The sequence below is a fragment of the Cetorhinus maximus genome, chromosome 13 (assembly GCF_964194155.1).
Source record: "Cetorhinus maximus chromosome 13, sCetMax3.hap1.1, whole genome shotgun sequence".
Taxonomy (NCBI): domain Eukaryota; kingdom Metazoa; phylum Chordata; class Chondrichthyes; order Lamniformes; family Cetorhinidae; genus Cetorhinus; species Cetorhinus maximus.
This window is the reverse complement of record NC_135891.1, coordinates 75,834,763-75,847,357: the sequence shown is the minus strand read 5'-3', so window position 1 is coordinate 75,847,357 and position 12,595 is coordinate 75,834,763. Positions and strand designations below refer to the sequence as shown.

Sequence of the window (12,595 nt, the reverse complement as noted above, 5' to 3'; positions counted from 1 at the left end):
TTGAGTTTCTCCATACTTTTTCTCTGCTGATATGAATTACCTTCTGACCTCATTCTTACAGGCCGTAGGTTATCGTTTATTTCTGGTGTGTAGCTTGTGTCTTCTACTGTGAAGTCAGTCAGAAAATATTTGTCCAATGCCTTTGCCATTTCCTCAATCCCCATGATAATTTCTCCTGTCTCTGCTTCTAAGGGACCAACCTTAGCTTACTTTAGCTACTCCCCTCCTTTTTATTTACTTGTAAAAGCTCTTAGAATCTGTTTTTATATTTATAGTTAGTTCACTCTCATATTCTGTTTCTCCCTTTTTATCAACTTTTTGGTGGCCCTTTGCTTGTTTCTAAAATGTTCCCAATCTCAGACTTACTACTATTCTTTGCAACTTTATAAGCCTCTTCTTTTAACCTAATAGTATTCTTAACCTCCTGAGAGAGCCACGGATGGATCTTTCTCACTGAGTTTTTATTTTTCAATGGAATGTATTTTTGTTGAACATTCTGTATTTTTTTTTATTGTTTTCCACTCTTTATTTAGTCTCTTTATCCAATCAACCTTAGCCAGCTCTCCCCTCATACCTATTAATTAGCTTTTTTTTTAATTTAAAATTGTTCTTTGTGATTGGAGTATGTCATTTTCAAAATGAATGTAGAATTCAATTCACCATTTCCCAGGCGATCTTTTACTATGACATTACTAATCAGCCTGCCTCAGTGCACAATACTTAATCTAAAATGGTTTTATCTCTAGTTGGATCCACAGGAAACTGTCACAAAAGCATTCTAAAAAAATTCATCTTCCAAACCACCTTGCTTGCATTTGGGTTGAGGTGGGAGGTGAGCCATGACCATTTGACCCCACTTAAATGTGGTAGGACTACAGTGGTTTTTAACAAAGGTCATGGCTATTTCTAGAGAATAATTTTAATGCAAGGTTTGCCGTTACTGCCCCCTTTATCCCAACAATACCAAAAATTAGCAGCAAATTCAAGGATAATTCAGTCCTTTTTGTTTCTGATTTGTTAAAAATTCATTTTTAAGTTGCGACATTGTTGGTATGACTGACATTCATTGTATCTATGTGATCTGACAAGGTGGTGATGAGTTTGATACACGTATGTATTTCTAGGCTTCTTAGACAAGCCAGTTAAGAGTGTAACACGTTGGTGTGGCACTGGAGTTACATATAGGCCAACCTGGGTAATCACAGCAGGTTTTCTTCCCTAAAGGGTACAAGGGAATCAGATTTTACAACAATCTGACAGTTTTATGGTCACTTTTATTGATATCAGCATTTATTTCCAGATTTCATTTAAAACTGAATGCAAGTTCTCAAACCACCATTGTGGAATTCAAACTCATGTTCTCAGGATTACTAGTTCAGCAACATAACCACCACACCACTGCACCCAGAACATGCCAGCCACGGCTCAGTCGTGGCACTGTTACCTCTGAGCCAGGTTGATTGCTGGTTCAAGTCCCCGTATCTAGGCTGGAATTCCAGAATAGTGAGTCTATTAGGTCTTGTGGTGCAGTGGGTAGTGACCCTGCCTCTGAGCCAGAAGCCCTGGGTTTGAGTCACACCGCAGAACTTGATAGCCAAGGAAAGTGGATTAGTAAAGTGGCCAAACAGGTTGATTATCAACCTGCAAATCATTCCAACACACACCAATAGCAGGTGGTAAGAGTGGAAGAGAGTCCTGGTCAGTCATGAGATGGAAAGAAAGTTGGAGCCTCTACCATCACTATCCACAGCTCCAGACTGCAACATACATGTAAAAGTGCATGTTACCACAGCAACTCCCCGGGTGAACTGTAACAGTTGCATTGAGGGAGTGCTACACTGTTGGAGGTGCTGTCTTTGCATGGCATGTTAAACCAAAGCCCTGTCTACCCTATCAGATGAACGCAAAAGATCCCTTAACATTATTCCAAAGAAGAGCAAGTGAATTCTTCCCAGTGACCTGGACAATATTCATCTCTCAACCTATATCACTAAAAAACAGATTATTAGGTCATTATCTCATTCCTGTTTGTGGGAACTTGCTGGCCATAATGCTTATGAGCGCTCACGCACTGGAGGTGGCCAGGCCCAGTTGGTGATATTGAGCCGTTTTGAGCAGGAGGCCCTGGAGCTTGAAAGGCGCCATGTGCCCAGGTCCACAGGTGTCGGTGAGGCTGGGGTGGAGCAGCCAGGTATTTGAGGTCCACAGTCCCATCCGCTCTGTCTTCCCACCATCCAAAGAACTGATAATTGTTGGAATCGTTAATGTAGCAACACTGCTCATTCACAGACTGATAGAGTCAGATATGTGGGTCATAGAGACAAAGGTCCCTCAGCCCTTCGAAGATGCGCGTCTCTAGCACCTTCCAAAGTTGCCTTATCCCATTTCTGACCGCTATCCCCATGGTGTTGTATGCCATGGTATCGCTACCGCACATCCAAATACTTATTACATCTTAGGAGGGTTTCTGCCCCCACCACCCTTTCAGCCAGTGCGTCCCATATTACTCTGTCCAAAGGTTCCTCATCACCTCACCTGTCAACCTCATGCCCCTTACCTTAAATCAATGCCACCAGGTTAGTCATCCCTCCGCCAAGGGGAAAAGTTGCTTTCGGTCCACCGGATCTATGCCCCTCATAATGTTATCAAGCTCAATAATGTCGCCTCTCAATCTCCTGTGTTCCATGGCAAATTTCACCAGTGTATGCTATGTGTCCGCATAACTCCAACTCTCCAGGCCAGCATGCATCCTGGTCAGCGACCTCTGCACTCTCTCCACTCCAATCACATCCCTCCCATGAAGCGCTGATCACAACTGAACGCATAAGTGTAGCTGTGGCCTTTGCTTTCTGCACTTGCAACATGACCTCCCTGTTCCTACATTCTATTCCTCGGCTAATAAAGGCAAGTATGGCTTTTACCTTCTTAAACGCCTTATGTTCCTGTCCCGCTACCTTAACGGGCCTGTCGACATGCCCAGCAAGGTCCCTCTAATCGTCCTTACTTTCCACGGTCCTACCATTCCCTGTGTATTCCCGTACCTTGTTTCTCCTATCCAAGTGCATCACCTCACACTTATCCACATAACATTCCATTTGGCATTCCTTAGGCCATCTGACCAGCCCATCTGTATCTGCTAGTAATGTTTGGGCCTCCTCCTGACTTTGCCAACCCACCAATATTCGTCTCCTTAAGTTCTGGAAGGTTGAGCACATTATGAACCTGGGGGAAAGGGATGAAGTGTGTTACTGTGTGCACGCTAACTGATCCACTGTCCTTGTTATTAATTTCAGCATCATCAGAGCATGGCTGCCAGGAGGAATTGCAGATGTCCCTCTCACACCTGAGGGCCCTGAACTGTCACCTGCATCACACCATTTCAGTGAGGCAGGCACCAGTGCAGAGACTAGCACATCGGTGGGAATTGTTATATCGGCTAGTGTCCCGGGGCACAGTGGAGAGGGCACTTCACAATCGCTGGAGGAGATGGCAGAGACAGAGAGTGCCGATGGCGCCAGCAGCTGGAGGACTGCAGGGGACCAGGCACTTGCTGAGTCAAGCCGAGATGATGTGTCTCTGGAGTCGTCCGCGATGCAGCAGCTGCAGGAAATGTGGCCGGGTGCGCGGAAGCATCTGGGAGTGTTGCATGAGACTATGCCTCGTTTGGTGTCCATGGTGGAGGAATCCACACAGAGCATGAGTGATGCCATGAGCCTCATGTCAGAGCGTCAGGATTCCTCCATGGAGAGAGTGATGACTCTCCTGGAGAGGGGCTTCCAGCAGAACAACCAGCTTCTCCTGGGGATACATTCGGACCTGCAAGCCCTCACAGCACCAGTGGCCACAGCTGGTCATTGGCAACGTGGGAGATGGTCTGGGCACCAAGTTTCCCAGCTCGGTGCCCATCCATCTATGGTGAGCAGGGAGGTCCGAAGCAACCTCATGTCGGCACAGCAGCTGCCTGTCGTCTCTGTGGGCTCCTCTCAGGGTGCTCCGGATGAGGGCAGCAGCTCCTCTGCCCCTCTGCCAGTGACCGTTGCATCCGTTGAGGCTGCGATGACTGGGGAGATGGCAGCTGTGGAACTGGCCACTCCTTCCCAGGCAGGAGGCCACGGGCCAGAGGACGTCCACCAAGGTCATCAAGGCCATCAGGACAGCAGTCAGCAAGCTGTCTCAGAAGCCACGCCAAGAGATGGGGCGGCATCAAGACGTAGCACCCGCAAACGTAAGCATAAGGCACCTTAGGCACACCACGGGTTTCTCACTGGTGCTTTTGTGTTGGCCCTAGATTAGGGAATTATAATTTTTTGGAGTTGTAAAAGTGTTTGGGATTCATTTTGTTGGACCATATGATGGGTCAAAATAAAATCCACATGTGTTACCATGGCCGAGGGTGGCTCCTTTTTGCTGCATTTGTATGTTTTACAGACATGTCATGAGTGTTTGAGTGGACATTGAGGTTTATGTCCAAAGCTCTTAGTTGCAGCTGATGAAGTGGCAGGTGTAGCACTTAAGTGCCACGTGTGGAAGCGCCAGGCAAGGCTGGTCCTGCAGATCCATTTGTGCGGAGCTAGCTGAAGGTTCGTTGGGTTAAAGTCTCCTGGGTGTCCCTGCCTCCTTGGTGTAGTGCTGGGTCAGCATTCAGCCCCTCATCATTGCCCTGTGCTTCCTCATCCTCCGAATCACTGCTGGACTCATTGTGTGCAGCCGCATCCACTGTGTCAGCATCTTCATCATCCACTGCATCCCCCCTTTCCAGCGCAAGATTGAGCAGAGTGCAGCATGTAACCACTATCACAGAGACCTGACCTGGGGGGTACTGGAGTGCACCTCCTGAGCGGTCCAGGCATCAGAAGCGCATCTTGAGAAAACCGATGGTTCTCTCCACCACAGCCCTTGTGGTGCTGTGGCTCCTATTGTACCACTGCTCAGCTTCTGTTCTTGGATAGCGGAGAGGAGTCTCGAGCCACCTTCTGAGGTGATAGCCCTTGTCACCCAGCAGCCATCCATCAAGCCAGGCTGGAGCACTGAAGAGCCCCGGCACCTGGGAGTGTCTGAGGGTGTAGGTGTCGTGGGAGCTGCCTGGGTACCTTGCACAGACTTGTAGAATCAGCATCCTGTGTTCACACACTATCTGCACATTCATGGAGTGGAAGCCCTTCGTGTTGACGAAGGCACCGGGCTCACCTGCTGGAGCCTTGATGGCTACATATGTCTACTGTGGACTATTGTGTCTGGTCTATTGAACCCTGGATGCGGGGGAAGCCAGCAATGGCCGTGAAGCCTCTGGCTCGCTGTGTCTGACACAGCGGAAGTGGATGAAGGTCAATGCCCATCTGAACAGAGCGTCTGTAACCTGCTTGATACAAGTGTGGACAGCTGATTGGGAGACACCACAAAGATCACCCACCCAGCCCTGAAAGGAGCCAGAGGCATAGAAGTGGAGGGCAACTGTGACCTTCAGAGCCACAGGCATTGGGTGTCCACCTACACAGTTAGGAGAGATCTTAGCCCAATCATCTGACAGATGTAGTTGACTGTCTCCCTTGACAATCGGAGCCTCCTTCAGCACTGCACCTCTGACATATTGAGGTAGCTGCTTCGCCGCCTGTATACCCTGGCAGCAGGATGGCGCGGACCCTTCCACCTTGGACTATCTCTTGGCCCTGCACCCCTTGTGCCTGCGCCTGTCCTCCCAAAGGTGGCTCCCCTGGAGCTGACTGTGCACTCCTGCCCTCCTCCTTATTCTATCCCTCCCTTCCTCCTCAGAGGAGCTGCCTCTAGTGGAGATATCGGAACCCATACCCAGGCTAAGGGAGGCCTCCGGAAAGCTGCAGGCCCGATAAGGATTCCTGACTGAAGAGTGCTGAGCTGAAGGTTTAAAATACACAGAAAGCTGCTGGAATTCGTTCTGAACTGCTACAGATCACACAGGCAAGTTTTAAAAACTTTCTGCAATAAATACTCACAGACCAGATTGACAACCCCACTGAGCCCTCTTATCCCGCCCGTGGATGAGTTTTATTAAAAAGCCGCTTACCCGCCTGCCCATTGCGCCCATGCGCTGAACCGAAGATCGCACGGGCGCCTGAAAATCAGTGTCGATTGCCGAGTTAAGGGCCTTAACTAGCCCTTTAATTAATGGCGGGCACGCGTCGCACTTCATTGCGCACCCGCCGAACTAAGTATTGCGATGGCGCGCGGTGACGTCTGGACGCTCGCCCGACCTCACCGTGCACCATTTTACACGCTGACGTGTGGGGCCCGCCCCCCGCACGTCACCCAGGAAATTCTGCCCGCTGTGTGAAAATTAGCAACTGCAATTTCTACATTACAATAGTGACTATCAGGAGCTGCCTACCTGTGTTTTCAGCTTTTCTTTCTGAAGATCTCTAAGAGTAGCCTGTACAGCTTCTATGTTATTCCTGATCTTTTCTGTTCGATTGTTGAAGGAAGTCTGGAATAGAATCACTTTGTTACTTCAATCACCCTTGATTTTAAATATGTGCAGATAACTCGTTGATATCTTCAGAATTATAAATCCAAAAGTTAATGGGAAATGTTCAGATTTAGAAGAATCTAGAGAAGAGTTAGCAGAGTCACCATTACACATATTTAATAATTCATTAGAAAAAGGACAGGAGACAGTTAACATCATGCCAATACTTAATGAGGGAGGTAGAACATGTCCAGGGAACTATAGTCAAATTAATATCAGTAACAGGAAAGAAATGGAATCCCTGCTGAAGGAGAAATTGGAGAAAAAAGAATCTAGAAACCAAAATATATTAATGAATAGTCAGCAAGGATTTCAAAAGGTGATGTCTTGCTTGACCTTGGAGCAAAGGTGATTGAGCTGTGCCAAGTTATGACAGGTTTAGATATGGTTGGCAAAAAAAACTTCCCATTAGCTGTTGGTTCAAGGACCAGGGGGCATAGATTTAAGGGAAAGAGATGGAGGGGACAAGAACTATTTTACACAGTAAGTAGTAATGATCTGGAACTCACTGCCTAAGAGGGTGGTGGAAGTGGAGATGATCAATTATTTCAAAAGGAAATTGGATAGGCTCTTGAGGGAAATAAGTTGGCAGAGCTACAGGGTTAGAGTTGAGGAAATGGAACTAGCTGGAATCCTCTACAGAGAATCGGCATGGACTTAATGGACCGAATGGCCTTCCTCCCTGCCGTAATGACTAGGGCTCTGTGAACAACCTAATTGAATTATTTGAATAGGTAATGGAGAGAGTAGACAAGGGTAATGTAATGTAATAGGTATAATTTATCTATAATTCCAAAAGGCTTTTGATAGGTTGTCGCACAATAGACTAATGAATAATATCAGAGCATGGAGCCATAGGACAAGTAGCAGAATGGATAGCAGGCTGCAAGGTAGAAGGTATAGAGTGTGGGCTTATGGATAGCTATTAAGAATGGCTGAAGATGAAAAGTGGGTTCCCATAAGGATTACTGGTCACATTTTATACATTGGAATCAAAAACACGATTTCTATATTTGTAGTTGATATTTGGAAAGGGTTGAGGGGTGCATTGGGTTGGTGGGTGGGGTGTGTGGGTAATTAATATTGAGGAGGGCTGAAACACCTTACAAAAATACATTATTAAACTCGTAGAATGGTCATATAATTGATAAGAAAATTTCAACATGGGTTAATGTGAGGTATCTGGGTAAGAAAAATGAGAATACACATTACTAGGCAAATAGGAATCTAAATGGAGTTGAGGAGCAAAGGGACCTCAGATTAAAAATATGCAAGTTGCTAGAAGTAGCAACACAGGTTAACAGAGCCATAAGAAAGGAAAACCAAGAACTAGGTTTATTGCCACATGGGTATACTTGAAAATTAGGGAAGTTTAATAAACATGTATCAAACCTTGATTAGACCACATTTGGAGTACAACATGCAGTTCTGGTCACCATACTAAAAGAAAGATATGGAGGCACTGGAGAGGGTGCAAAAAAGATTGACAAGGATGATGCTAGAAATGCATGGTGATACCTATCAGGAAAGGAGGAGGCTGGGCCCCTTTTCTCTTAGAAAGGGAAAGCTGAAGGATGACCTAATAGCAGTTGTTAAAATTATGAAACATTTTGATAGAGTAGAATCAAAGAGATTGTTTCCACTTGTGGGAAAGAGCAAAACTAGAGGCCATCAATATAAGATAGTCACCATGAAATCCAATAGGGAATTTAGAAGGAATTTCTTTGTCCGGAGATCGGAACTCACTACCACAGGGACTAAAACAGAAAATGCTAGAAAAACACAGCAGGTCTGGCAGCATCTGTGGAGAAACAAGTTAACATTTCGAATCTGTATGACCCTTGTTCTCTCACTGAACAATTTCTCCTTAAACTTGCCTCACTTCCTCCAAATAAAAGGTGTGGCTACGGGCAGGATTTTCCCGTCGGCGAGCGGGGGGCGGGGCCATCTTTCTTCAGGCCATCTCAAAGGCTTCAGTATTTTTGAAGTGTAGTCATTGTTGAAATATAGGCAAATGCCCCTTGATGTGGACTCGCCAATTAGTGAACATAGTGGGCAGGATTTTCCCGGCAGCGAGTGGGCCCCACCCCCCACTCGCCGACGCATAAAATAATGCGCAGTGAGGTCGGGCAGAACTCCCAACATCACCCCGCTCCATTTAAATTTTCAGGTAGGCAGGGGTGCAGCAAAATCAGCTGTGCCCCCGCCAACCTCTCAATGGCCAATTGAGGCCATTGACAGAGTCATTAAAGTAATTAATGGACCTGCCCGTCCAACCTTAAGGTTGGTGGGCAGGCCAGGAGCCCTGGCGGGAATTAGAAAAAGCATGGAACCTCATCCACCGGTGGGATGAGGTTTCATGTCGGTTTTAAAAATTTAATTAAAGTTTTTTAAAAAATTATGGACATGTCCCAACTCATGTGACAGTGTCACATGAGGGGACATGTCAAGGAATTTTTTTTTCTTTATTTTAAATATTTTTGACAGTAGAGGCGATCTTCCCGAGGCAGCACTTAGCCTCAGGGAGATCAGTGCGCTCTTTCGTGCGCATGTGCAAAAGAGCGCACTCTCAGGTTTAGGGAATCCCCCCCGCCCGCACAGGGAACGCATAGCGCTTCCGTGCAGACATCGCTCTGGGCGGGCCTTAATTGGCCCGCCCACGTAAAATGACGCCACACCCCCAATCGGGGGCACCAATCGGAGGTGTGCCTGTGCACGACCACACTTCAACTTCGTCCCCGATGGGGGGAGAATCCTGCCCTATGGGTACCTGCATGGGTCCCAGTTATGCCTGTCTCTTTATGGGGTATGTGGAACATTCCTTGTTCCAGTCCTACTCAGGCCCCCCTCCCACAACACTTTTCTCGTTACTTCGATGGCTGTTTCAGTGCTGCTTCATGCTCTCACCTGGACCTAGAAAAATTTATCAATTTTGCTTCCAATTTTCACCCCTCTATCAGCTTCACACGATCCATCTCTGACACTTCCCTTCCCTTCCTTGACCTCTCTGACTCCATTCCTGGTGATAGCCTGTCCACCAATATTCAGACATGTCTTCCCTCATCCTTAACTGATGCTCCCCCTAACCCACTGTGGTTGACAGGGCCCTCAGCCATGTCCGACCCATCTCCTTCGCCTCTGCCCTCACACCTTCCCCTCCCTCCCAGAACCATGATAGTGTCCCCCTTGTCCTCACTGTTCACCCCCAGCAGCTTCCGCATTCAAAGGATCATCCTCCGCCATTTCCGCCAACTCTAGCATGATGCCACCACCAAACACATCTTCCTCTCACCACCCCCCCCACCCCCCCCAACCGTCAGCATTCCATAGGGACCGTTCCCCCTGGGACACCCTGGTCCACAGCTCCATCGCTCCCAACACCCCATCACCTTCCCACAGCACCTTCACATGCAATCACAGGAGGTGCAACATCTGCCCCTTTACTTGCACCTCCTTCAGTTTAGTCTATTGCATCCGCTGGTCCCAATGCAGTCTCCTTTACATCGGGGAGACCAAATGCAGTCTGGGTGACCTTTTTCTGGAACACCTTTGGTCTGTCCGCAAGCATGACCCAGGCCTTCCTGTCGCTTACCATTTCAACACACCACCCTGCTCTCATGCCCACATGTCCACTGCCTGCTGCAGTGTTCCAGTGAAGGTCAACGCAAACTGGAGGAACAGCACCTCATCTTCCAACTAGGCACTTCACAGCCTTCTGGACTTAACATTGAGTTCAACAACTTCAGACCATGAACTCTCTCCTCCATCCTCATCCCCTTTTTTCCACATTTATTTTTATTTTTCATCCAATTTTTCATTCTTATTTTTATTCATTTATCTGTGGTTTTAACCCCCTCTTTATCCCCATTCCATCCCATTTTCTATCCTTTTTTTCCCCACCACTGCCTTCTCCCCCAAACCCTACAGGGCCATCTGTTACTTGTTCTATGTTGCTCTTTCACGCAATGCTACCCTTGTTCTGCTATTATCACATTCTGCTTTCTTACCTTTATGCCACTACCAGCACCTTTTTTAGCGCTAACCACTACCATTAACACTCCTTTAGCTCATGACATCTTTGTCCATCCCTCTTTTGTCCCCACCTATCACTGGCCTTCTATCCAGCCCCACCTGCCCTACACCCCCACCAAACAGTATAAATTTCATCACATTTCCATTTCTCTTCAGCTCTGAAGAAGGGTCATACGGACTCAAAACATTAACTCTGTTTCTCTCTCCACGGATGCTGCCAGACCTGCTGAGTTTTTCCAGCAGTTTCTGTTTTTGTTTCAGATTTCCAGCATCTGCAGTATTTTGCTTTTATCACTACCATGGGGAATGATTGAGGCCAATGGTTTAGATGTATTTAAGGGGAAGCTAGATAAACATATAAGGGAGAAGGAAGTAAAGGGTTTTGCTGATAGAATTTGATGAAGGAAGATGTGAAGTGGCTTTAGTGGAACATAAACGCCGTTATGGACTGCTTGGACCAAATAACCTGTTTCTGTATTTGCTATGTAATTCTATGTGAAACACAGGCTGGAAACCTCCTTGGAGCTGCTCCTGTGAGGTAACTCCCAGATCTAAATGTGCATCAAGCAGTCAATTTTACCAAGGCAAATCTGCAGCATGTGCTACCTTTCCAAAATTGAGGATTTGGACAAGTTACTCTTAAGTGCCAGCTTTGCTAAATGGGATGAGATTTAGGTGAAGATAGAACCATTTGAAGATGAGCAGAGTGTTCTTCTGCAGTAAGATATAGTACAAATACTTCTTTCGATAGAACATATGAGCAGGAAAAGACCTGCTGAGTTATCAACCCTTCCCTAATCTCTCATCTTTTTCCCACCCCTATGGCAACCCGAAAGTGGCAAAAAGTCTGAGAAAAACCCAGGATCAATAAGGAGAAAATTACTCAGGCAAATTCCTCTCTGAAATCTTCGGGTTATCAAAACCAGTGCAAGAGATCACACGTGGGCCAAATGTTATCCATAAAACTGTATGATGCAACCTCTGCTTCTGTCAGAGACCAGCTTAGCTCCCTCTTGCAGGTTGGAAGAGAGGTAATATGCACCACACCAACAGCAATGCATATAGATAGAAAAAAATGACACCTGGTGAAGAAATTATTAATGTCCCATTCTTACCCTCAGTTCCTTCTCCCCCTCGCTGATGCTCCCACATTTGTGACCCTTGTGTTTCCCGATCAGAGTGCAGAATGTGCAGACACACACTTTATCATCCTTACAGTAAATCTTCAGTGGCTCCTGGTGCTCTGTGCAATTCCACAGGGACATGTCTGCAGTGCTATTGGTGGAATTTCCAAGATGTATGGGGCACATCAAAGATTCACATTTCAGGCAGGTTTTCACAGCTGGGTGTGGTTTGCTGGTGCATGAAAGCGAACAGGTTGAAGGATCTTGAGCCTTACATTTCTGGATTATATTCGCAAGCTTGAAGTTCTTCTGCAGAATTGGTCTCTTCCTGTACTCTGCCCTACATTCAGGGCAGGGATAAGCATCAAAAACTGCCTCATCCCAGGTTTTCTTGATACAGACTTGACAGAAGCTGTGTTTACAGTTGAGTATCACTGGATCAGTGTAAATCTGTAGACAGATGGAACAAATCATCTCCTCTTCTAACCACGCTTGAGGTGAAGCAGTAGCCATTTCTTCAGCTAAGAATAGAAACTGAAAGTGACTTGCAAGCGCACGTTAAGAAACTGAATTGCAGCATCACAGGTTTACTCAATGATATTGCGCTGTGGTATTTGCCAAGGGAAATGCAGCAATCTGACACGAACGTAAATGTAATGAAATGGCATTGAAAAATAGGTTTAACGTAAAACTATTAGATAGAGGACCTAATACTCTAAACTCGAGTCATTTGACAGGGGTGAATCTTTAAAAAAGGAAAGAGCTTGCATTTAACTTGTACTTGAAATGACCTCAAGATGCCTTAAATTGATTTATAGGCAATGAAACATTTTGAAGTGCCAATAGGCCCTAGGCTCTGGAATTCCCTCCCTAAATCTCTCCACCTCTCCAGCTCCTTTAAAGACACTTCTTAAAACCCACCAGTTTGAACAAACTTTTG

At 46.4% G+C, this 12,595-nt stretch overlaps 1 protein-coding gene across 1 annotated transcript in view; it reads right to left on the bottom strand.

Annotated features, from left to right (window-relative positions):
- Positions 1-12,172, bottom strand: part of LOC144688715 (tripartite motif-containing protein 60-like) — a 37,487-nt gene extending 25,315 nt beyond the window's left edge. The window contains exons 1-2 of the mRNA XM_078555589.1: positions 11,647-12,172; positions 6,362-6,457 (exon numbers count right to left, since the gene is read on the bottom strand). Coding sequence (XP_078411715.1) covers positions 6,362-6,457; positions 11,647-12,168 — 618 coding nt within the window. The 5' untranslated portion in view covers positions 12,169-12,172. The remainder of the gene's footprint in view (positions 1-6,361; positions 6,458-11,646) is intronic.
- Between the last annotated feature and the right edge of the window lie 423 nt (positions 12,173-12,595).